Genomic DNA, 27,727 nt, shown 5'->3' with positions numbered 1-27,727 from the left:
CATTCATAAAATTAACTCATATAAAAGCCAATTATATATCTTTTTGAAATCAATAATTTTTAAGGACACAATAAAGACGAAAAAAGTACCTTCTTCTTTCAAGACTTTTAACAGAGGCAGGATAAATTTTAATAGTTTTCAACAATAAATCCTTCCACTTTCTGCTCTTCCCAGCCCGATATGCCGATGATGTGGCATCCATTGATCTTTTACACTTTTCAAGCTATAACCATTTGTATTTCAGATTATTTTACCCCGTTTTACCTAACCTTTTTAATGGCACACCATAATTATAAAGTTTCATAGTTTCACAATGGTGAAAATATATATAAAAAATCCTGTCCAACTCGTGAAATACATGTAAATGCCATATCCAACTACGAAACATTGAATATCTATCTACATCTTCAAAAACATATCAGGTAAAAATAACAGTTTAATAAAGACATAACGGACATGAGATTAGCTGTTTATTTTTGCATAGATATGAAGTATATTTAATGAATGATGACACTTTCCAGTGTTGTATTTTATTTCAAGCTTGCAGATATGCCGCCGCAAATATGACGGGTTGTGACGATACATACTGCCGTTCTATACATATTGTCGCCGGCGAAAAAACATACCTACCCTCACTGCACATATTGTCACCAGCGACAATATGTGCCGAGACGAACCTTTTTTTTTCCTCCTGCAGAATTGATAACTGATTACAGTCACGTCAGCACATCGATGACAATATTTTCTGTGAAAATTTGTACATCGTGTTGCCAATATATTTTTTCCATTAATTTTTACTCGGGTCTTAAGAGAAAGAGACTCGGTCTTCAAGAGTGAGAGACGCCAAAAAAGATAGAGAGGGGGGATAAACAAAGTTTGTGGCAGACAGGTAGGTAAATAAGCAATAATGTAGAAGACGTTTAAATTTTGGTCAAAAAATTGCATCCAGGGTATTGTACATTTGTATGATATCCAAGATAGCGGAATTCTGAAAATTCAGCGTACTCTTTTTCTCGTTATATATACATGCAAGTTGAGAATAAATGCTAATTTTGAGAATAGTAATAAAAATTATTGATTGAATGTAGCGATGCATTACATGTATAGGGGTTGGGGTCCACACTTTTTAAGTCTTATTGAAAAAATGTCATGCATATTCTTAATTTAGTGCTTTTTCAATCATATCGTGTAATTCTTTAAAATTTTTAGTGCACTTTTTTTAAACAGAAAGAGGGAGTTTGGTTAAGTTTGGAGAGATAGAGAGAGAGGTTTCTGTTCTTTTATTTATGAACTGATTTAAAGAACACGGTTCTTACGGTAGTTGCTCTATTTTTCACAGTATTGCTTGCGCACGTGTTTATTAAATATAGCATTCATTGCAGTTGTTTCAATGGAGTTAAAAAATGGCAAATAAGTGATCTCATGAGATCATCATTATTATCGTTATCATCATCCATATTACTAAAATCCTAACTGTGAAGCGGCAATATGTGCAGTGAGAGTAGGCTCATATTATCGCCAGCAATATGTACCGATGGAACACAATATGTGCATTGAGGGTAGGTACACTTGTCGCCGCCGACAATATATACAGGACGAAATTATGTACTTGGATATTATATAATATAATAACTGGACAGCATGAAAAAGCATATGATACTTTTTTTTTTTTTTTTTTTTTTTTTTTTTTTTTTGTGATTTACAAATCAATTACATTAAAAAACTACAAAAATAATCCTTAAGCAAACTGTTACTGTGGGGCGACAATATGAACATAACGGTAGGCACATTTTGTTGCTAGGACAATGTGTTCATACATAATTTTTTAGCCAGAGACAGTATTGGTCAATGGACGACAATATGTGCATTGAGAATAGTTGCTTATTGCAGTTGGCGCAGACGAAAATATGCACAAAACGAAAATATGCACCGTCACAGGGGTATACACTTCTATCTAAACGCGTAAGAAACAGAGAAAACAAATTCATACCAAATACATTTATTTGCAAAATACTGTGAAATGAAGACAAATTTCTCAAAAGTGAATAAAACTGAATGATACAAAGGTAGGTTTAAAATAAATAATATATATCACAGGCAAAAGTGGTTAACATAAATATTATATGAAATTCGCATGAATTTCATGTGAATTCTTTGCATGGGAAAGAGACGAAAAACAAGATATGTGAAATTTATGTAGAAACTTCAGGCCATTTTGACATACTTTTCTTTAGAATTTTACATGTAGAGCAAATCGAATAAATATCGTGCAAAGAAAACTTCACATGAAAGTTTTAAAAAAAAATTATGTGAATATCATGCAAACTTATTCACATGATATTCGCATGAAAAAATATCTATATAATTTTTACATGATTTTCACATAATTTTCAAATAAAAAGATAATCACATGAATATCATGTAAGCCACTTTTCCCTGTGATATACATGTAACTACCTTTTCTTTATTTCAACATGTTATTTAAAACATGGTATGGAATCATTTTATAATATTTTTTTAGTTGAATCTTTTTATGTTACCGTGAGCATTCTGTACATTTCGTCAAAATATTTTTTAATACAAGATATAGAATACGATGATTTGTTTGAACTGTGAATTTCGTGTGTAAATACGTTTTCCAGTTGGCAAATTCACGAACCTTTTCTATGTGGATGTCCCTTTATAAAGTGTCAAATGCCACATTTCATGGATAACAATACTGTAAAAAGTTATATATCATAGTGCAGAAGAATAATCGCAATCAGGAAATACAAATATACCTTTCCAATATGATAAAATAATCTAGTCATCAAATGTACAATACAAACTGTAAAACATGTGCTAATCTACAGGGAGAAATTTGTACATATATCTGTAAAACTATATAAAAATAATGTAAATGTAAGATAATAAAAAAACTATAAAACAACACGTTCTTGAAAACGTTCATACATATACATGACGTTTATTGGTCACAATTAGAGACAGTTGAAATTTAGCTCTTCAAATATAGATGTTTAAACAAAGTCAAATATAACAAATATTTGAGAGCATTGGAAATGCCAGTACTGGTGTTTTAGTGCAATATTCAAGTTAATACTTAAATATTCATATTTACTTCTTGTCCGTTAAATAGTTGAAGCTTCAATGAATATATCTTCTTATTTGAATTATTTTAGATTTGAGTTCTTAAAGCATTACTTGTTTCTCTTCAAACATGTAAATCGGGTGTCAATACTTCATATGTATTACAATAGTACATGTAAAAGCACTTGTTATACCGGTATTGAAGTGACTGTGTTTATAGCTAACGTTGCAGGCACTAATCACTCAAATAATTAGAAAAAAAAATGTGAATATAAGAGAGTTTTTACTTTTACAAATAGTCTAAAACTTCAGCAAAGGTGAAGAAAGCCCATGAAAAAATTGCATTATTTTCATGTATAAAGTTATTAGTAGTTTCATGTTTGGATTATCAAATATATACCAAAATATAGCCAGAGTTTGGAGTTTTGATGTACAATTGTTCCACTGCTGCTAGCAACTTCAGATCCTGAAATTCTATGCAAACAAGAAAATAATATTGAAAAAAAAAGAAAAATAAGAATGTTTATTTTGTCATGATATGTCAAATATGACACATGTATTATTTGTAAAATACAGGATGTATCTGATTCAAATATTCTGGTTATTTGTAATCTGAAGAAATCATTTAATTGCGAAGCAATCATCTAATTGTGAAGGAAATTTACAGCAACAGTTAATATATTTTTTTCATATATATTTTAATCTCTAGCAAGAGAAAAAGGTATATCATTACCGGTTTACGACACTTTTGTTACTGTATTTTGTTACTGTCGTGTAGCATTCGGCATCTAAAACACATAAGCACATAATATATCAAAGATTCTATCTGTTTATTGTCAAAATTTATGACAATAGAGATGCAGATTTAAGGAGATGAAATAACAGTTATCCCAAGTAAGTTAAATTGGAACAATAGAATTCTACAGCTAAATCCACCAAATACATAGTAAATTAATTTACAGGAACATAGCTATGGTGTCAGGGATTATTCTGTTATAATTTAAGGAAATTGTATATTCCTCAACCGGTTTTTTCTCAATATTGAAATATCAATTTTACTGAGGATATCAAAAACAACAAAGCACACTTGAAATAACATTTAAAAAAAAAAAAAAAAAAAAAAGCATGCTTCAAACGTATTTGTGTAAATATTGGTAAAAATGTGATGAGCCCTGCCCCACTCCCCCCACAAGATACTGCATACAACAGTGACATTTTATTTTACTGTTAGAGCGAAATTCTGTGGGGCAGACCCAACCCTATGAGTTGTATTTTCAACATTCTTCTTGTAATAACTGAAATCCATTCCCTAGGTATACATTGAATGGGATATAGAGAAAATAAAATTAAATAAAACATACAGTTGTATGCCTCTGTAGACCAGTAAGTTTTGTTACAGGATAAACATGTCCGTCTGTAGAACTCCTGTATCCTCCCTCCTTTAGCGTTGTATTCGGCACAGAAACCTTAAAAACATTACTAGTTTTTAAATGTTAATGATATTTTTTTCTTGAATCAACTTTTTTGCGATTTAAGTGAGACTGTGTCTTCAGTGCCAAATCTTTTTACTCAAATCAATAATTTTCTTTCACTTTATCATTGAAACTATTATGATGGTATTTTTTTTTAAACTAAGAACTAAAAGATTTTCTTTGAAGCACAACATAATACAAATGATTCTTTCCAGATTTAATAGAATTAATGCTGCCCTAAAACTATAATAGAGACACCTGCTGCAATTTCTGTTTTTGGTGCACAGACTTCAACGGTACTGTTCTGCCAAGGGTTTATCAAACAATGATATAAAAGTTCATTATGACAGCTGTGTGACAAAGAAGAACAGTTTTTCTTTAGCGCCCGTTTTTCCCAGAGAAATTCAGTTGTTGGACATGAAAACACTGATGTCTCCGTATTTTGAGATTCTTTACAAAACTCTTCATCATAACAGGTAGACCACTCCTGAAACTTGAACACGTTTGGATTGTTATACAATTGAAATCTTTGTTTTTATTCGTACGTAGATTAAAATTAGATAAACCAGGAATCTATTACTATCCTCTTGATGTAGGAAGGAGGCTAGAGTTCGCTGTGTCTGTCCAAATTTACTTTGTGAACTAAATAATTTTTTTAATTTATTTTAAAAATCGTGGCAAAAGTCGACAGCTTTTACTCACCGACTTATTACATGTATCTATATAATTTTATTACAACATTCCTAGCGAAAGTGGTTAGTGACTATATTAATGAATCGAATCAAGTTGTATTGCAATTCACGAGCACGAGCTATAGTTTACAGGAAAAAGTGGAAAAAAAAAGAATGTGAAATCGCGTGAGAAGCGATGTGGCATAAACAGTATGATTTTGAGCAGATCACTATCTGTCTGCTCGCAATTTATTGGAAAACCAGAAAATAGGTTATTCTACAATTCGCGGAGAAGTGTGCTCTAGTGGTGGAGGATAAATTAGAATTTAACTACTGGGCAGTTGGTAAAAGTTTGGTACGGCTCCAATTACTGTAAAAGTACTTTTTTGTCTTCGGGATAATAATTCCGCGGGATTGCAATTTCTGTTCAGATCACGATTAGAAAATTACGCGGATTTCTTGAACTGTCATTATACCATTGATGAATTTTAAGTACGCTATGACAAATTTTCGAGGAGAAATTATGATCGCGTACATAGCGGGAATCAAGCCCACGCGAAATAAAGTACATCTATAGTGTTTGAGGAGTACTTATCTAAAATTGAAAGTGGTAGGAAATTAAATAGACATGTTCTTTATTCTGTGCACGCATGCAAACATGTTTGTATGCATTTATTATCAGTCTTTCATCTAAATATGAAATTATCTTACCATAAGAAGAAAAATCAGCAAACTTCGAAAAAATATTCTTGATCTTAAAGGAAATTCGGTCCATTTACTGCATATCATTTTGTCCTCTGATAAAAAGAAGGTAAAAACAAACGTATAACCCATGTGTCTGATATCATTTTGAAATTTGTATAAAGGTCAAGATAGGTTAAAGATATACATGCTATATAAAATATTTATGAAAATTTGAATAAAGTTGAGAAAATTCGGAAAATGTCATTTTTGGGGATCTTCCAGTGACCTTTGTGTATCTTTTCACTTAGAATCAATACTTTTTGTAACAAGGATGAAGACACTCGGGTTTTTGATGATGGATTATTGTACCGTTTATGGAGACACTCAAACCCAAGGACAAAGAAGGGTTCTTAAAGATATACATGCTATAACTGGCGTCAGTTAAAAATGAATTTGTTTACCAAATAAAGTTACGAATTCAAAATACTTTAAATTCCACAATTGAAAATGAACGCGTTATTACAAAAGTTCTAAAAAGTATTCACGGAAATGTAAACAGAAGTATCAATAATGCATTTTCCAGCTGAAAATTAATTTAGGATAATACAGGTTAAAACATAAAAGGTATTCGGACAGCTGGAAAAAAAATTTGTATGTCCTCATGATGTAATTTAGTTCCATATACGTCAATTTTTATATAATTCAAAGCATTATATTTAAAGTACCCTGGATAATAAAATAAAGCATGCAATGAAAATTGTTACACGGAAAGGTTTCATTTTCGATTTTAGATGTATCCAAATAATGATCATTTTAAGAGCTTTTGTTCCTAGTTGAGGGTTGGACATTTATAAATTATGAATTTATTTTTTACTTAACTACATTGTCAAAATATGTTTTTGGTGATGCATCTGACCTTAATTTTCACAAAGAGTAATCAGAATATAATTTTTATAAAAAGGTACATTTCCAATAAATGTTATCCCGAATATTGAACAATTATGGAGAAATCTTGAATCATGTAACTTTTTTTACATGCTTTTCATATGAATGTGCTGTCATCCTATTGCTTTAATAATGCTAGAATAAAACGGACAGATCCAGAGAGAATTGGAAATTTTGCCAAAATATTAGCAACTACTTAGTGTGATGATTTCACAAAAATCGACTTTGCTTTGATTTCCCGAATGCCTCCTACCGGTATACAAATTCAGTGTTTAAATGCAATATGCTCAATTGCAGACGGTAGACGGTACATCGAAATGGAAACCCTATACATGTTTTTGTTTCCATTTACAATAATTGGAAAAAGGCGTTAATGGTAACATAACAACAAAACTTATGATGAACGTGATTTCAACTTTTCTCTCGTCAACTTCTCTAATTTATATAGCAATATACAATTATCACCTGCATATAGAGTTCATGTTTCTCAGTTGATTCGTTCCTCAAGAGCATGTTCTACAGACAATATTTTCAAAAAGAGACAAGCTAGTGACAAATAAGTTGATGATGCAATGATATCAAAAGTCTCGTTTAAAGTCAACATTTCACAAGTACAATGTTGGATACAATGACCTTGTCAGCAAATACAATCTATCGTTAAGTCGATTTTTGACTGACGTTTTTCATACAAATTGTTAGACCATTATTTTCACATTGAATTTTTTTCCGTTTGTCCGATCATGACAAGGAGCACACGGCGATTGTGACCCGTCGACAGGGGATGCTTACTCCTCCGTGGCACCTGATTCCACCTCTGATGGTTTTAGAGGTCCTTGTTTGCTCTGCTCCCAATGTTTTGTTTTAATGGATTTTTGAGCTTGACTATCTGTTCCTTATCTACATATTTCATACTAGGAAAATTAATATTATTTAAAATTTATTTATTTATTAATATCATTTATATTATTTAAAAGTTCTAAATTTATAATAACTGAGCTATACTTTAAAAAGAGATCGTACCTCGTATCCTTGTCAGCTTAGTAGCTCATGCCAAGAGTCCTTGAAATTTCACAAGCTCCGTTTCTTTTCCCCAAGTTATTTGGAAATTCTGATATTGTAAATATTGGGGTATTTAGAGAATTGAAGGAAGCCGATATCAATCTGAACTGTAATGGGAAACAATAAATAAGAATATGATTATACATGCATATAACTATAGAAAAATCAATTTCTCACATGCTTACTTCTTTACACAGTGGATATCAGTCATATGATATCGTTTTCATGTCAACAAATGTGATGTCATAATGACGTCTGCGCAAAAACAATGAATCCAATTAAAGTGAATCCATATACATGTATAAAAACAGTGTTAACATGTGACAGATAAATATAACATGTGCTAACAAGAATCTTCTTATTTTTCATTTTTATTTTATTTGTTATTATATTCTTTATATGATTTTTATCCAACAGCTCGGGGATAAAAAAAATAACATACAACTCGTTGTATAAAAATCATATATAACCACAAACCAGAGGGGATCCCATATTTATGGAGAAAACTGAAACACCAAGACTTTAGTAGTACTTCAAATCGCTAATTGAATACAAGGCAATGAAATTGGGAAAATAAAAGGTTTTTTTTATTATTCATCAAGATCAAATGATATGAGTCATCAAGATCAAATGATATGAGTCAGAGCAATGTATTTATCAAAGTAACTTATTATGTAGGAATTTTATAGTAGCATGTATTTTTAGACCGGACTTGCAATCGTATTATCTATCTTTTTATTGACACACTGACTCTCCTGTACATGCTAAAAATAACTAGACGAGATCTCGTTGAAGCAACGAAGAGGTCTTCCGCCCGATTTTTCGATCAGATGAGAAATGATTTTGACTTTACTTAGATATTCATAAATAATAATAGATAATTCCTACTTTCAATTTCATCTATAGCATTATCTTAAGCTTCTTATAATTCTGTAAGTTTTTCGAGATGTAAATGTGATTGCGTCAAAGTTGAGATCATTTCGGTTTTTCGTAAGGTAAAGCAAAACCTGGTTCGTTTAATACATTACAAAATAGATTTTCAACCCCTGTGCGTTAAACAACTATTTTGCTTTGATTTCGGCATCGCATAATGTGGAACCTGCATTACCAGTTTTTTTGTTCTTTATTGTGTAATAGTGTTCTTAATAGTATTGAAATAGTTAAGCAAGACATTATTGATTTAACTTCTATTCTCCCTGTGAAAAAGGCTATAGGGTCTGACAATATTAGTCATAAAATGCTAAAAGCTACTATTTTTAGCGTCTCATTTCCCTTGTGTATTCTGTTTATAGTCTGTCCCAGGGTACCAAGGACCTCGCTTTTCGCCTCATATCTCAAAATGTATAAATACCTTGGCCTTCAAACTAGGTTTGGTCGATAGATAATTTTTTTTCCAAACTTCCTCCATTTATCCGAACCCTCGAGTTCAACCGGTGTATTGACACGGCGGCAAATTCAAAGTCTACGGGGGTTTAACATGGTAAACTCGTCCATTACCGTCAAGATCACGGGGCAGGAAACCAGTTTATTGAGGGAGTAGTCGTTCTTTCCAAATTAAAATTACAAAAAATCCTAAAAATTCAACAAAAGTAATTCAGTGTAATTTGGTAAATAATATAAGTATATTTTTGCATTCAAATATATTCTGACGAGTTTTCTCATAAAATGAGAGAAATAATCCGAATTCAATGCAGTACAAGTTGTGGAGGTCACGCATTTCCTCTAGAAACGGATGTTGACATGGTCTGGTGCAAGACTGTGTTATTTACAGCTTCATTTGTTGAAAATGTAGCAAGATGGTAAGTTGTCGTCCTTTTCTTTATTTTATACCATACATACACCCAAGAAAGAGCTGTTTCAAATGCTAAGAATAAGTCAGAATGTTTGCATAAGTGGCCCCATGTTACATGTCGAAGAAAGAAAAAAAAAAAAAACGAAAACTGACATTTTTTTTCAACTTATTTCAAATCATAAAACTATTAGGAAAGAAAGAAAGTGTACAAATACACCTTTTAATTATAATTACAATGGCTTTTTTATTAGAAGCTGGTAGATTTTTATTTATTCATTTAAATGCATGATCATGTAGGTCGATCTACTTTCACTTTGAACACTTCATGCATTTGGCAGTCACTACCTATATGATCCATAACAAGCAAAATTTTACATTTATTTGAAGTGTCAGCACCTTGACGAATCTTTATACAGTTTTATATATATATAACAAATATTTTGGACACTCAAGATTTTTTTCCCTGAACTTTCTAGTTTTTTTTTTTTTTTTTTTTACAAGACTGATAGAGTTCTAAGCTAGGGTCTTCTGTACTGTTTTAACATACAGAGCTATCGGATATTGCTAGGTGTATAAATATATAAATAGATGTTACATGTTGATCGATGCAGTCCAGATTTAACCATATTTCAAGAGTTAACTTATCTACTGCATGCTTTGCCCAAGATGGAAAATCAACGTAAGAGGGGTAGACAAATAGAAATTGTCAGTACTTGCCCTAGGACAGGTTACCATCGTAAAATTACTTGTCCTGCCAAAAAATATGCTTGTCCCACCTTTTTCTTAAATAACACAAAACTAAAACATTATAATTAACATTTAATTAGGACCAACCTTGACCCAAAATCAATATCTCTCCCGTAGAGAAATTAAGGGTAAAATTTCTAATTCTAGGGAGACTTCCTAGCGTCTGCGCTGTGCATTGATTATTAAACTTAAAATTTTAAATACATGTACATGTCAATGTGTACTTACAGGTTTCACTGTATTTTTTACATGAAAAAAATACATTTGTATCTACATTATTGTGTTATTAAAAAAACTCATGAATGTCGATTAAGGGTTCAACTTCATGACTGTGTGTGTTCGCCAGTCAACACCACCAATTTAATAAGAGCAACATGCGTTTGCATTGTGTATTCACAGCATGATTTTTACATTTTGACAAAAGAAAGGTCCAAAATCTTCAACTTTTTTGACATGACATCGATACCTGCCGTAGTCTACTTCTCATATATAATATATTATCAAGACATGAATGGGCAATTCTAGAGAAGTTCCTACCGAGTGTTTGATGTAGTGGACAACTGCAACAGATACTCTGCTGTGATTCACTGTATTTTAACAATGGTAAAACAAAACAACATTTGAGTATATGATTTTTGTTAGCTGGAAAAAACACTTGTCCACAGGCCGAAACCATGCAGTTATCAAATAACTTGCCCGCCAAACAAAATTGGTTGTCCTGGGCGTCAGGCAATGCTATTTGTCTAGCCCTGCATAATTATCCTTTAGGAATGACTCTAATTCTTGGCCAAATTATTTGAGTATAACCTGGTTTGGGTCAGTTTACGCTTTATAATCCGCGAAACGGATTATAAAACAGCGTAAACTGACCCAAACCAGGTTATACTCGAATAATTTGGCCAAGAATTAGAGTCATTCCTTATAATTTAATTTTAAAATCATTAAATAACTAGGGGTTTAAAATTTCGTTGCTTTTCATTAGTTCAAATTTGCCGCTCAATAATACAACCGTAGTAACGGAAGTGATGGGAAGCGAGGGGAGGTAAAAACTGATACATAGGCCTAGCAGCCATGTTGTTTGTTTGCATGTGGTAAGAGCGAATTATCGTTTGAAGTTAAAGGTACATTTATTAAATCTGGAATTTTCCATGAATCCCGAGGACTGGAAATGAGAGGATTGTATGGATACAGATGATTCAGCTGGTTGTCAAGGGGGGGGGGTGTCCCCATACCAAACCAGGTTATACAGAAATAATTTGTGTTCCTTTTTGGATATTAACCAATCAGAGGCAAGAATACAAACAAAATTAAATTATACTAAAATACTTGCATTGATAAAATTGCATGAAAATCAAAATATATAATATTTCACTTCTAGGCACAAGTGCATGCATTTGATAAATACCATATAAGGATTATTTGTTTTATACTGCATTTAAGACATGCTAAAAATATAAATTTGTAGCATTAATTACATATATCGGAGATTCACATGATCTGATTTACATCTACTGTTCTACATTTTTTATTTTTTTATTATTTTTTTTATTTTAGGGGGGGGGGGGGGTTGGGGAGCTTAAAGTTACACATTAAATACATTGATTGCAGTATTTCTCATTTAAAAATATTGAATAAAAATTTTCCAGCTAAATAAACAATGCATTTATTTATCTTTATTTGACATAATTCAAAGAATTTTTCCCACTATTTGATCATGTTGATAAACTTTGTTATTATTATTAATGTCTAATATCCTCAAAATATCCTGTAACTTTTAAATAGAGGACAATCAGTCAGTGAATGAATCTTTAACACAATTCATGTCTCACATTATACAAATTCTCTCAGGTGTGAGTTTTTTGTCTCTCAGTGTTTACAATTTTATATATAATTCACTTTCAATTCTGTGATTATGTTCAATTTACTGTATAATAATTTTTTCTAGTTTTAAACTTTTCAAAAAATAACTTTTTTATTTCAAGACATTTTTTATTGTCGAAATATGCTGTAAGTTTACCCGAAATACAACCCTCGAGACTTCTATTTCCTTACATACTTAAATACTGAACTCCTAGCCAAAGTGCTCAGGTGAGCAATGTGGCCTATGGGCCTCTTGTTATTTACATCCCCCATAGTAAACCCATTTTGTTCAAACACTGCAAAAAGAAAATAAAGCAAAAAATTCATATATGCAAAATTAATACATCTGGCATTTAATTTAAGTATGAACAGTATTCTAGCACAAAATAAAAGGTCAAGGTCAAAACACTAACATAATAAAGGTCAAAAAGCAGAGATCATTTAAATTGTAAATGGGCACATCACTGATCTGGTTTGCGTCCCTTTTTCAGTTTATTCATGTCCTTCAACACCATTTGAAGGGCTAATTATTGATTAACGAATTGTAATAAAGAAGCAACATTTACCTTGTTATGTCTTTATTAATTATAAAAAAATATTCTGAAGGTATTAATTAATTGGAACACATTGTTATGATGAGCAGACATGAAGACGAGAAGGTGCACATGCATGTAAAGGACAATCCACTCAAATTTCATAATAAAGTGTTTGGAGTTCATCTAGATGAAACATGCATGAACAAGTTTCAGGACATTCTTCTGGATGGTCTGGGCAGTAAGTATATATATATATATATATATATATATATATATATATATATATATATATATATATATATATATATATATATATATATATATATATATAAATTTTTTCTGAAGTGTATACTTTGCCCTTGTATCTGAAATAAAAAAAAAAATCATCATGTATTTTTCATATGTACAGAAAGAATTCATGATACATATATGTACAAATGAAATCATCTGAATTTTCATTTTTCCTTAATTTCACTTTACAGAGACTTATTTTTTTTTTCATGCACCAGAATCATCACGACAGTTAATATGTTAATATGTGTACTATTGTCATCTTTTTCAGACCTGAAGAATAGCCTAAACCAAAGATTACCAGGTAGTTTACCCAGTAGTGATCACTTGATGAGCCAGACACAAATTGAAGTGTTAGTGATAAAATGGAGAGAACGCACGGATAAACAGGAAGTTGACATCGGATTCGTACAGAAATGAATCCCACCATATGGCATGCCTCAACAAAAGTGTGTGCTAAAATTTCAAGCATCTGTGATGAGTAGTTGCTGAGAAAACTGTGACGAAAAATTTGTTACGGACAGACAGACACACAAGGGTAAAACAGTATACCCCCCTCTTCTTCGGAGGGGGGTATAAAAATACTCACTTTCTAATCTATTCATAGATGTTGTTTCTCTCCCTGGCGTCATGTTTATTATGTGCAATATGAGTCATGACTTCTTTTGTACCAATTGACATTCAAACCATGGATACCAGCAGCACTGAGCATTTCACTTTCCTTTCTTCTTTAGTCTGAATATCTATAAGATAATCTTAATAAATATAGGATAGACAATTCATTTACCTCTTGGAACATTTTTCAAATTTACTTAAAATGCTGAAAACAGTTCGAACAAAATTACAAATAACATAGTGTGTTGAGTGGTTTTACCCTGTAATTTCAATAACTTAAGATTTAAGTAATTTGAGATTTGATATTTTTACAACTTGTTATTCAAGTTTTATAACAATTTTCAAAGTATGAATTTAATTTGCAAAGCAGAAGTTGTAAATTATGATACTTGGTGTCTTGAAAAGTAAGCTAAGTACATGTTTCTGCATCTATCAAAGGTTGAATTAATTTAATGTACATGTTTGCATGCTCTTTTCTGTCTGATATGTCTTCATGTTCTCTTTCCTAAGTAATATTTAAATTCTTGTTTCAAAATAAAAATGCTTAACTTAGTTTTATCTATTGTTTTTATTTTACTTTTCATTGTTATCAATATCATTATTTAAAAAAAATAATGAGAGGGCTTTGACCAATATTTCTCATGTTTCTTGCAAATGTAAATTTTTTTCACAATAAAATTTAAAATGCAAACTCCAGGGGCCTGTTCTACAAAACAAGTTACGACTTAGACCAAAAATTTTACTTGATTGTAAAATTTTGCAAAGTTAATGATTCTGTTTGAAGTTCTTAGCATAAAAATATCTTTCTGAATTCTGTTTAAAAGGATTAGAATCATTTTCAAATTAATGTAAAAGAAAAAGTAATAAGCAGAATAAAATTTTGGTCTTAGTCGTAAGTTCTTTTGTAAAACCGGCCTCAAAAAATTTCTCAAAAGTTTTATTAAATTGTAAAATCATTGAAATTTCTGCCACCAGGCCTGTAGGAAGCAATTTCACTTTGAGGGGGCACAACCATACATTTTCAGTTGGGGGGGGGGCACTGTCAACAAAATTTCTTGATAAGCAAAAGAAAAAAAAGGTCATCATATGTTATTCCTGAGGGTGTACAGGCATATAGTATATATAGCTATGTTTTCTATAGTATTCTATATATCGGCAAAATTATTGGGGGGGGGGGGGCAAGGTCCCCCGTGCCCCCCCCCCTTTCCAGTTCCTACAGCCATGGCCACACAAGTTTTTTTTATATTAAAAAAAGTATACAAATAATTTATATATATATATATATATATATATATATATATATATATATATATATATATATATATATATATATATATATATATATATATATATATATATATATATATATATATATTCCATTCATGTACTGGGGTTTGTGTGATTACTATCTTTGTATTTTATTTTTGGCATTAGAACTGCTACATGTACATGTATTTGAAATCCCAGGCCCTGCATTTACCTAATGCTGATACAGGAAGTTTTCCAAGGGCAAGGTCAAAATCCATTGATGACGTAGTTTCATGCAGACAACATTTGCACAGTGATTCAAAATGTATAAACATGGATTTGTATGTGCTTAATAATTATAAATGTAACAAAGCCAGGAAGCATTAATATTGTGAATTCGTGTTAGAAGTGATGTTTAACAAACTGTTTAACCGTGTTTACCTGTTTAACCGTGTTTACATGTGGTTTACAACAAACTATAGTAAACTGTCTAGTGTGTTGGATTTATTTGCGAGGCAAAGGTAAAGTTGTAATTAATTACAAATCTAAATTATTTGAACATACTATAATACTCGCTTACAGATAGATCTATCATGCAGTGTTGGTAAATATGTCACTCGGTTGAATTTTGTTGTTGCCTCGATCGTTCTTTCCATTACAGATTACTTTCGTCAGTTATGACTTCTGAAGAACATATGAGTTGAATCTTACCTCTTTTCTTAGTAGTGTTAGGCACTTGTTCCCAGGTACGTCGAAGACGCTGTCTTTTATTTTTTTCGCTGAAAAAAATCTGTGTTTTGGGGCTCTTGGATAGTCTCGGGCTGTATAGCGTTCCGTACATCGGTAAGCACAGAGCATTCCCGAACGTGTGTTACGTCATTATGTCACTGACGGTGATGTATGGAAAATCACAAATAATGATGGATCCCCTTCCGAAGTGGTGGCCATTTTGGTAATGTTAAATCTCCGTAGACTTTGAATTTGCCGCCGTGTCAATACACCGGTTGAACTCGAGGGTTCGGATAAATGGAGGAAGTTTGGAAAAAAAGATGATCTATCGACCGCACCTAGTTTGAAGGCCAAGGTATTTATACATTTTGAGATATGAGGCGAAAAGCGAGGTCCTTGGTACCCTGGGACAGACTATAATAGATCTTTAAGAGAATATGTATCTCCTAAACAGTGGAAACTATAATTGTAAAACTTTGAATGCTGTAAGAGATTATGAATGACATTTTTTCTCAGTGCTTAATTTAGAGTCTAGCGAAGAAGGTTTGTACATAGACGATGATAGGCATTTCACCGGGCTGGTCACATACGCAATGACAACTATTAATTAATCACAAGTGAACATTTCATATTTTTTTTTTCATTTTAGATAGTACTGGTGTAGCGACTTTTGATTTAAACTTAATGTGAATGATTGCGATTCTTTCCAAATCTTTGATTAATCCATAATTATTCAAATAAAGTCCTAGAGATTTCGAATAGAAAATCCATATCGAGGCCAAAGCGTGCGAGAATCGTGTACAAAGCGTGTGAGAAACGTGTACAAAGCGTTTCGTGCAGGCTTTCGTGTAAACCGTGCAGCATTTCGTGCAAAGCGTTTCGTGTAAACCGTGTAGCGTTTCGTGCAAACCGTGTAGCGTTTCGTGTAAACCGTGCAGCGTTTCGTGCTAACCGTGTAGCGAGCGTGTACCGTTTGTTCAGCGTGCGTGTGGGGTAGTAGCACGTTTCAGGGTCTGTAGCTAATGTACTTCCTTTATTTAAAAAAGGTGATCCATCATTATTATCAAATTATAAACCTGTATCATTATTAAGCTGCGTAGGAAAAATTATGGAGCGAGTTATTTTTAAATAAGTTTATAATTAATATTTTCATTCAAATAATCTTTTTTTTATAAATATCAGGCTTGTTTTTTACCATTCAACTGTTTATCAGCTTATTGAGACATACGATTACATAGCTAAAGCTACTTATGAAGGAAAATACTGTTGTATGGTTTTCTCTGATTTGCCTAAGGAAGTTGATCGGGTATGGCATAATGGTCTTCTTTTTACAGTTACAAACATATGGTGTTAGTGATTAGATATAATAATGGTTTCAAAGTTATTTAGATTTAAGGACACAAAGGGTATTGCTTAGGAAGAACAGTCACTGGACTCGCTTGTTGTTAGAAGAATGTCCAAAGTAAGAACAACTATGTATAAATTTTTCATAATATTGTACCCGAGTATTTGACAGAAATATTTCCAAACATTCGATCACACGAATCAAATTACGTAACAAGACAATCACAAAATTATTGCATCCCTAAGTGTAGATTAAACATTTATAAATCATCTTTTGTCCCAATGGCAATAAGGGAATGGAACTCTTTACCTTTTGAACAAGAAAATCCACTACTATAGGTTCCTTCAAAAATTGTATAAACTCTCAAAAAACACCTACTCCTGCCTTTTTTTTTCTTTTTGTGTTCGTTACTGGAAAGTAATTCATACAAGACTAAGACAAAATTGTGTTTTGAATAAAGATTTATTTAGGTGTAACATCATTGACAGCCCATTGTGCACTTGTGGAAAAATAGAAGACGCATATCATTTCTTTTTTTCTTGTGCGAAATACACTGTCCCAAGAAATGATGTGTTTAATGCTATTTTTACAATGATTAATTTACGTATTGTAAAGTCGCCCGCGTGGCGCAGTGGTAAAGCGTCAGCTCTAGAGTTGCGGAGAAAGAATTTATTCCTTACGTCGCGGGTTCGAATGCCACTGTGGGACGTGGAGACCGGTCCTTCGGATGAGACCGTATAAATCTAGAGCCTTTTGCATTAGACCTAACGGATTTCACTGTTTGTGGCGTGCTGACACTTTGCTTGTCGAGAAGTTTAAATACTACGTCACATTGCTACCACATCAAAAGAACTAACCGCGATCGCTCTCTCCCACGCTAAAGTCGGTCAACCGCAATACATATCGCCGACGTTTAACGGTTCATAAAAGGGGACAGACAGTCCAGTCGTCCTTTTATCGAATATTTCCTGCACAAATCTTAAATGATATTGAAAATAGAGCATTATGCATCATAGAGTCCATAATGAATTTAAACTGGGTTGGTTATTTTATTCCATAGAATATTTTACCTTTTCATATTTGCGTATAAAAAGTAGTGCATGATTCATTGATAACTGTATTTATCAGTCATGCGTATCAATCCAGATCATGCATTCTGAGATTGTAGCAATTAATTATAAATTGTGCTGAAAACTGGAGCCCACTTTGTACGCAATTATTTGAGAGGGATAGTAAAGAAGGAGGCGTTTACATTTATGTTCAATTTTTATCGATTGAAGTTCAATACATTTTCAAGTTTTAATACATTTTGTATTCACAGTATAATTATTATAATATTTCAAAGAGGAGTGAAGAAATAGCTGGCATGAAAAAAACAAACAAACAAACAAACAAACCTAAAACGACTTTGAAAAGCTCAAAAAGTAGAAAAATAGGTATCATCAAAAAATAAATTTTAAAAAAAGTTTCCTTACTTGGTTTTTGTTTGGGTGCTTAGGCACTTTCCTGTATACTAGGAGGTTTATAATATGCTTTGAACTAATATAACCCTAACAACGATTCTAAATGGTCGATTTATTTTTTTTTTTTACGCATTACGCATTATTGGTTTGATTCTGATCTTATTCGAAGTTTGTACTTCGACCTAAATTAAGAAACCTAAATAGAGTGAAGTCATACATACTGATGTAACATAAATGGATTGCGGTCTCAGGCGCGGATCCAGGAATTTTTTTTTTCCGGGGGGGGGGGGGATCCATCCCAGTCGAAAAAATAATCTAACCCAAAAATTTCTTGACAAGCAAAAAAAAAAAAAACAAAAAACAAAACAAAACAAAACAAACAAGATGTGTTTGTGAAACACTGATGCCCCCGTATGGCAGCTTATGGCGAGGGTTAAAGTTTCTCAAATGCAAGTCAAAATCCAGGCCAAAAGATAAAAAAATATAAATTTGAAAGCCCTAGCACCAACCATTCAAAAGTTATGGCCAAGGTTAAAGTTTTTCGAAAGTAGGTAAAACTCCTATGTCAAGGTCAAAGGGTCAAAGTGGTTGGTATCCAAAGAGAGGTCTTGTCATAAGGATTACACATGTGAAGAATGAAAGCTCTAGCACCAACCATTCAAAAATTATGGCCAAGGTTAAAGTTTTCAAAAGTAGGTCAAACTCCTATGTCAAGGTCAAAGGGTCAAAGTGGTTGGTATTCAAAGAAGGTGATGTCACAAGGATCACATATTGTAAAGTATGAAAGCCCTAGCATCAAACATTCAAAAGTTATGGCCAAGGTTAAAGTTTTTCAAAAGTAGGTCAAACTCCTATGTCAAGGTCAAAGGGTCAAAGTGGTTGGTATCCAAAGAGAGGTCTTGTCACAAGGATTACATATGTGAAGAATGAAAGCTCTAGCACCAACTGTTCAAAACTTATGGCCAAGGTTTAAGTTTTTCAAAAGTAGGTCAAACTCCAAGGTCAAGGTCAAAAGGTCAAAGTGGAAGGCCTTGTAACATAGAATACACATGTGAAGTTTGAAAACCCAAGCACCAACTGTTCAGAAGTTATGGCCAAGGTTAAAGTCTCATAAAATTTTGCAAAAGTGGGTAAAACTCCAAGGTCAAGGTCAAAAGGTCAAATATGATGGTACCCAAAGAAAGGTCTTGTCACAAGGTGATATTTGAAAAAGAAGTGTCGGGGGGGGGGGTCTTATATTATGTGCCCGAAGAATTATTTGAAGAAAAAAAAAACAATCAGATTGAAATGAGAGCATCCCCCTTACACTTTCTGGTCGCCAATTACTCGAGTCTGTGTTGTATGTAACACAATAAACAGAGAGAGAGAGAGAGAGAGAGACGAAAGAAGCTATCATATATGCGTGTTTTTTTTTGTTTTTTTTTTTTCTGGGCAAAGATATGTACATGTACTAATTTAGCAGTGGACATAATTATTGACAATTATGAATACAAGTTCCCTTCTCGGCAGAAGTATTCGTTAACGTATGGATATTTATAGTACATTATACAAATATAATAAGGTTGTTTGGGGATATACATGTAGATCTATGTACTCAGTTCGAAAGTCCTTCGAATTCAGTTCATTGTTCAATACATATATTTACGAAATATATTTTTTCAAAGAAAAATCATTATTCTCAGCTGTGATTTGAAACAAAATACTACAATCCCAGCATGACCAGGACTAATACAGAAACATCTAGCTTGATCACGCACACATTTTATGTGGCATATATATATTGGCATATATACAAATGGCAAATTTGCTATGGAATAAAATGATCACTTCAACTTCAATTTATTATGGACTCTTAAAAATGCATAATGCTCTATTTCCAATATTGTTTAATACTTGTGCAGGGATTATCCGATAAAATACGGCTGGACTGTCTGTTCCCTTTTATAAACCGCTAAAGGTCGGCGACGTGTATTGCAGTTGACCGGCTTTAGCGTGGGAGAGAGCGATCGCGGTTAGTTCTTTTGATGTGGTAGCAATGTGACGTAGTATTTAAACTTCTCGACAAGCAAAGCGTCAGCACGTCACAAGCAGTGAAATCCTTTAGGTCTAATGCAAAAGGCTTTAAGTCCAATGTCACAGAAGATGCTGACAGGAAAAAGATCCCTCACTGGTCCTAAATGCCGAGTATAGGTTAAAATTTGCAGCTCTCCACCGGCAAGTGGTGGCGTCTCCATATGAGTGAAAAATTCTCGAGAGGGACGTTAAACAATACACAAACAAACAAACAAAAATTATTGTAGACACTCACGTTCTACTATGAGGAGATGATTTGATTAGCATTTCTGAAAATGAAAGTTTATTTCTAAATGTGCATTTGTTTATTAAGAGATCTGGTCGTTTTTGATTTATATATTTAGATTTAAAAGTCCTTAACCAAACCGTTTAGCAAAAATTCAGATATTGCATATTCTAAAGTACAATATTCACATTATAATCTGTTCAATGATGCTTACCAAAATATTTCCCGTTTTCAAGTTTTAAAGCGTCAGGGATTAAGTACATTGTAGTCTGGCCCCATTCCCCTAATTACAAAACCATTTATCAAAATCAAAAACCGATATTCAGAATAACGTACAGAAGTGTAATTTACTTGTGTGCCAAGTTATACTGAAAACAGACCAAAACTGTGGAAGGAGTTGCCTTTTGAAAGAATTTCTCAAAAATATTAGTTTTAGTGACCATGGCAACATTCATGAAAATCAAAAATTGATGTGTAGAATTATGTATCTCAATTTAGTCTTCTTTTGTGCTTAGTAATATCAAAATAACACCAAGTTTTATGGCGTCAAGGATTAAGCAGTCTGGCCCCATTCCCCTGATTACAATACCGTTTATCAACATCAAAAACCGATATTCAGAATTACGACTACGCAGGTATATTAAGGCAGCACCCAAATCATTGTTCGGGAAATTCACACCCGTTTTTTGTAAGATGTCACAGTCACCCAGGTGGCGCGGTGGTTGGATTATTTGCTCTAGAGTTGCGGTGTAAAGAGTTGATCCTTACGTCGAGGGTTCGATTCCAACTGCGAGACTTGGAGATCGTCCTGTACATGTGGATGATATGGTATAAACCGAGGTCCCGTGTCACAGTAGGTTATGGACATGCACAAAAAAGACCCCTTACTACTCAATGGCCCTGAGTGGCCTACATTTTCAGCCCTCCACCGGCATGTGGTGGCGTCTCCATATAAGTGAAAAATTCTCGAGAGGGACATTTAACAACAAACAAACAAAATGAAATGTAACATTGATAATTAGAAGAGCTACGGATAAAACATTCACTATTATTGTTCATTGTATAAAAGTCAATAAGTCTTAGGCTAAAAGAAGCACTCCACTACAATGTCAGCAATAAAAAATATGCCTTAATCAAAAGGGAAAAGCTCAACTTTGATCCAGGGATAATTCGTTGCTGTATGTAAATATAATTATTTAAAAACATTATGTAAAAACATCTTTGAGTAATAAAAAGTATTACTGGAACTCCTCTCTCGTGTCAGAGAAATAAGTATTTCATACTTTTGCATGAAACCTTACCAAAATTTTTACATTTTGTACATCAGATCGACGAATTTTCATGAATTCTTAATAACCAAACGGTTCTAGCAGCACTTTCCAAACACATTTAATACATTAAGAATATAAGCTCTTATATAATTAATACAAACGAAAATTATGTTTCAAAGAATGAGGCGTAGTGTTTAACTTTTGCATCCTTGTTAAGTTATTTAGATCCATACTCGGCACTTAGGGCCATTCAGCCGTGGGGATCTTCTTCGTGCCAGCGCCTACTGCGACACGGGACCTCGGTTTATGCGGTCTCACCCGAAAAACCTATCTCCAAGTCTCGCAGTGGGATTCGAACCCGCGAAGTAAAGTTAAACTCTTTATACTGCGACTATTAAGTAAAAAATCTAACTAATGCGCAACGTTGACGACTCTTTTTTGTTAAGAACGACAGACGAAAGGCCGTTTGGGATTTTAAAACACTGCCTGTCTTAATTATAAAAGAAATGATCAAAATAAATCAGCGTACCTGATTCATAATCTTGAATTCCCCGCAAATCACACATGATATTAACAGTATATGCTATTTATTACATTTTCAACAGTGAAATACTGTGATTTATTTATTGAATAAAAGTGATATATCTCACAGTGTGAAAGGATACCAGAGTGATATTCTCTCACAGTGTGAAAGGATATCAAAGTAGGTAAAAATAATTTCTGGCCTGTCATAAGATAGAGATAGTTGATAGAGACTAAAACTGCCAAAGCTTCTCCAGTTATATTGTTAAAAATCCGTTTTTCAATCTCGCAATCGATTATAGCTATCATATGACGTCTCAACTATGACGTCACAGCCTATGACACCCTGTTACGAAGAGACAGAGTCAAAGGGGAAAATCAAAGAAAATGTAATAAACAGAAAATTCAATGTTTTGTAGATGAATGTGGAATTTATTTCACTCGTGAGACAGGATTTTTTGACATTTTCACTCGTGTTTCGCACTCGTGAAAATATCAAAAAATCCTGTCAACTCGTGAAATAAATTCAATATTCATCTACCAAACATTGAATATCCTCAGTCTATTTATCTCCCATTTCATAGGTATGTTTACATAAGACCTCGTTAAGTTATTTTTTTATAAAGCAGATATTTGGTCAACAGTACTGAGTCATGGATTGAAATTCTGATCAGACTCTCTATTTATCAAACGTATACCAAAGAAAATATTTTGAAATATAAAAAAAAAAGTCGATAAAAAATCTATTTTCAATCTCTTCCTGTCGAATCCGGAAGTGTCAGAAACGCATTTTTTAACTTTAAGCACAACTAGAGATGGCAGACTATCATCCCTGAAAATTTCAGACAAAATTTTAAAGCAAAAAAATGAACAATAATTTGCAATTTAAAAAAAAGTTTTGTCATTTTTGTCCTCCAAATATCGAAATTCTATTCACAGACGCATAAATTCTATGAATTTCATAGAAAAGCGTTGAATAAATGGGACGCATTTTACTCAATTTTAAAAACAAGATGTTTTGTTATTATGGAGCACGCTTGACAACATTGAAACGTCAAAAGCAACATCGAGAAAGTTTCTCAAAATTACTCATCCATAAAAACTTATCCATAACACCTGACATCTACTTTGCTAACAGTTGTTCGAGTAAAGTTTTCGTTAGTTTGTTAGTGTTTTCAAATTATTAAGTGTAACCCTGCTTTTAAAAGTTCCGCAACAGTGATGCATACATCAGGTTCCATGACGTTACAAACTCTTTTGACCAAATTTTTAATTAAAAGCTGTTTCTTGGCAGACCGTCTATCGTCCGATTCAAAGTCTATACCACTCAAAAACTGTCTTTTCCATGTACATATACTCGTTTATGCAAATGCACAGCTCATTTTCGATATATTTCCTGGTTCATCCAACACTATAAGAGTTTGTTTTAGAGTTTTCCCGAATGCAAAGCTAATGCAATGCAAAATTGCTACTCGCTGCTTTGTGACGCCCTTCGACGTCATCGTTTTTGTGTTTTTTTAACCAAGACTATTATTCTGTCTTTAGAAATTGATACCTCTTAAAAGAAGCAATGTGTTACATTACATTTTGGCATCTGAAGTAATATAACAATACTTAATTTGAACATTTAATTTTTTCTTCGTTTAAGATCTATTTTTCATAGGAATAACTATAGACATTAAAAGTTTATAGTTAGTAAATTACTCAAATTTGACCCTGATCCGTGACCCCGTTTTTGTTGTCTTAATTTTTGATAATTTTGTTAAATATAAAGATATATTTATTTTGCTAAAAAATACTTGAATCTATTGTTAAAATATGTGTCCCAAATTTGTTTACAATATGCCGTTAAATGAAAAGTTATGATAAAAGTCTACAATATTCCTTTAATGCCCCTCATAATGAGGAACCATGGGGTTGTTGGTTTTAGCATATTTCTTTGAGATAATAGGCACCATCCCCTATCATCAAGACCATATCGAAGTCGTCAAACAGCTGCAGTTTGGCTCTTTGTCATGTCTTACATCTATATCCATGCTAGACCGGGTGAAGTATAAAAATGATGTTTAGATGGTAAGACTCCAAAAAAATTCTAAAGTTTTCAAAAACATCAGCGAGTAATATAGCATCCTTTTTCATACAAAACATGATAATTTCCAAGGGTTACCATGTGAAAAGTTTCCAATATTTTTTGGCATGAAAAGAATCACCTTCAGAGATGTCAAACTCAGACAGCTCACTGTAAAACACAGTGAATAAACCTCTTCCTGAGAAGATGTCTCTCTATTTCAGACGAGAAATGTTGTGATGTTTTGAAATCTTGATGTTCCTTACTTAGCTAAATTTAGTCGCCAGGCGGGCGACTACAGTGGTAATTTTTCCGTCGTTAATCACACTCCGTCTTTCGATAAGACGAGTTCATACAATTGAAGCGAGTTTGCAGAATTTACTGTTTTGACTCGTGGGCAGTATGTACCGGCCCTCTCTTTTTTTTCTGAACTTGTATCCCCCGTTATTCTATCTCTATTATACCATCGGATATATATAGAAATTCAATTACATGCACAATTATTTGGACGTTCTCAGCAATTTTTAACAACCATCATACCATCTCCCATCCCGGTGTATTTAAGTTTTGAAAAATATTATATTATCTTACACCTGGTGCATAACAACACTGAAAGGCAGTTGGAATCAATTTACAATATGATGTTTTAATTTCACATCAGGGATTTGCTATTTTTCCCTTTTGAAAAAATCAATCCAGTTTTCTTTCAGATGCACTATCATTTCGATCAACAGCCAACTCGTCCTGTACTTAGAGAAAATGAGTATGGCATTAATCTTTCCTCTCTATATTTGTTTTTATTTAATCGCTTTGTATGCATTTCATTAATAGAAAAGAACAAACAACAAAATTGTAAGTTGCTGTGAAATATGGAGATAACGAACAGTATTCAAGCTCAAAGTCCATTATAAATCGGGGAGCAGATGAAAAACACTGGCCTACTAAAACATTAGAAGTGGGACCAGGTGCCATGGAGGAGTAAGCATCCCCTGTGTGACACAAATAAGCTACAGCTGTGCGTTTATACAAATTAAAGCTTTCTGTTTCGGTGTTACACTAGTTCATACACAAACCTTGTTTCTTATCTATTCAAGATTGAAATACCTCTCTTTGATTATACATTACTTTTAATCAAAATGAAAGATTCTAAGGTATCTTTTTTAAAAGTTTTTATCGAACAAAAATTTTACCACCTTTCAGTCATTCTGAACTTGATATTGTTCATGTTGATTTTAAGTAAATGGATATGATATATACTGGTAATATGTATAAAACTTAGTATGATGGACAGACAAGACAATGACAGTATTATATATGCATTTGCTTCGCAGTCAATAAGACCACTACCATTTTCTGAATTTACATGTTAACAGGATAAATAAATGTATTCCAAAATTTCAATCAAAAAATATTAAAAGGACAAAACCATTCTTCTATCTCGTTTGTGATTTTTATTCACGCAAATGAGTCTTATGACACCTGCAGCACTGTGACTTGATACTAGAAAATCCTTGTTTGTCAAAAGTACTGGGGCTCACACGCGGCTGACACCTGAACCCTCACTTCTGAAAGCTATATATATTTACTAATTTCTCATAAATATTCTTGACAAGATGATACGTGTGTTGAACAATCTCCCATCGGTTGAGAGATTCATACTTCAACTTGCTAAATAAATGATCAGAAATTTACAAACAAAAGCTTTATATCATATTGTCATAATTAGCTGATTTTCATAAACATATGCTTCAAAGCAAAAGCTATGGTTGTTTAACTGGAATTCCCCTTTTGTATTGATCAACTTTGAAAAAATCAATAACTGAAACTCCAGGTCCTTTGCTAAATAAATGATCAGAAATTTACAAACAAAAGCTTAATATCATATTGTCATAATTAGCTGATTTTCATAAACATATGCTTCAAAGCAAAAGCTATGGTTGTTTAACTGGAATTCCCCTTTTGTATTGATCAACTTTGAAAAAATCAATAACTGAAACTCCAGGTCCTGTAACAATCTGAAAGTAATATTTTTTTCAAATATGAATTCTTTCGGTAATGATTGGAATTCAGTTTTCAGTTTTCTTGAAGTACGCTACACCCTATTATACAAATTTGCTATATTTAAAACTCTCATTCTAAAACGGTATCTTACAAATGTAAAAAATAAATATTTGCATTCATTAAAATATGCACATTCTCCTTTCATACATCACATTTTTTCCCATTATTGCAGAACTGTAGAGTGAATCAGTTTAGTTTTGTGCAGAATATACGTACTACAACACTTACCAAAAAGTATTATCTGAAGACAGACTCTAACAAAACTAGTACATTGTTAAGGATATAACAGCTGCTGAATCATCCCAGGTCTGTCGATTGAGTGTTTGCAACACAGAAATAAAATAAAATCAATAAGCGGCATCCGCAGTAGTTTCGTATTTTGTAAACAAAAGAACCATTATTCTTTCTTGGATGTTTAGTAAAAAAGCCTTGTTGCAAACCTGAAAGGATATGGAAAGACCTAAGTACGTTTACCTATTACAGTGGCGCCGCGGTAATCCGGACGCCAATAATCCGGACGCTTCACCTTCCGGACGATATTTTTTGGGAACCGATTTTTTTCCACGTTATTCTGTCTCATTAATCCGGAAATTCGCGTTCCGGATCCGGACGGTTAATTTCTACTACAAAACGCAATATTTCATTTAAAAATGACTCGTTTATCCGGACGGTAATTTTTCGAGGAACGACTTTTCACATCTTTCTTGCAGTAGTGATAATTATTGTAAAAACATTGTCCGTGGAGTCAGTTTGAAGGCGGTTACCTGTGACCTCTAAACAATAGCGTCTATAACTAGTTATAATTGTAACGGGGACCGTTACAGATGTTCCCCAAACGCTCCCCAACACCCGTTTGGTGTCTTTTTTCCTGTAAGCTTCATTAAATAAGGCAATGAAGTATATAAGTCTTTTTTGTATTTCACGCGCGCGCACATGCATGCATGTGCAGGATGACCATGTCA

General features: G+C 32.9%; 1 protein-coding gene across 1 annotated transcript; it reads right to left on the bottom strand.

The window, feature by feature from the left end:
* Positions 1-3,409: 3,409 nt before the first annotated feature.
* On the bottom strand, positions 3,410-27,076 carry LOC133176474 (uncharacterized). The gene is made up of 7 exons (XM_061311590.1): positions 26,994-27,076; positions 7,880-8,025; positions 5,942-6,027; positions 4,818-5,052; positions 4,449-4,553; positions 3,821-3,875; positions 3,410-3,561 (listed from the first exon to the last, which is right to left on the bottom strand). The coding sequence occupies exons 3-7, from the start codon at positions 6,017-6,019 to the stop codon at positions 3,462-3,464; spliced, it is 573 nt and encodes a 190-aa protein (XP_061167574.1). The 5' UTR covers positions 6,020-6,027; positions 7,880-8,025; positions 26,994-27,076; the 3' UTR covers positions 3,410-3,461.
* Between the last annotated feature and the right edge of the window lie 651 nt (positions 27,077-27,727).

This window comes from Saccostrea echinata, unplaced genomic scaffold (genome assembly GCF_033153115.1).
Source record: "Saccostrea echinata isolate AGI-Se365-2 ecotype Australia unplaced genomic scaffold, CSIRO_AGI_Sech_v1 ptg000075l, whole genome shotgun sequence".
NCBI lineage: Eukaryota > Metazoa > Mollusca > Bivalvia > Ostreida > Ostreidae > Saccostrea > Saccostrea echinata.
This window is presented reverse-complemented; position numbering and strand designations above follow the sequence as displayed.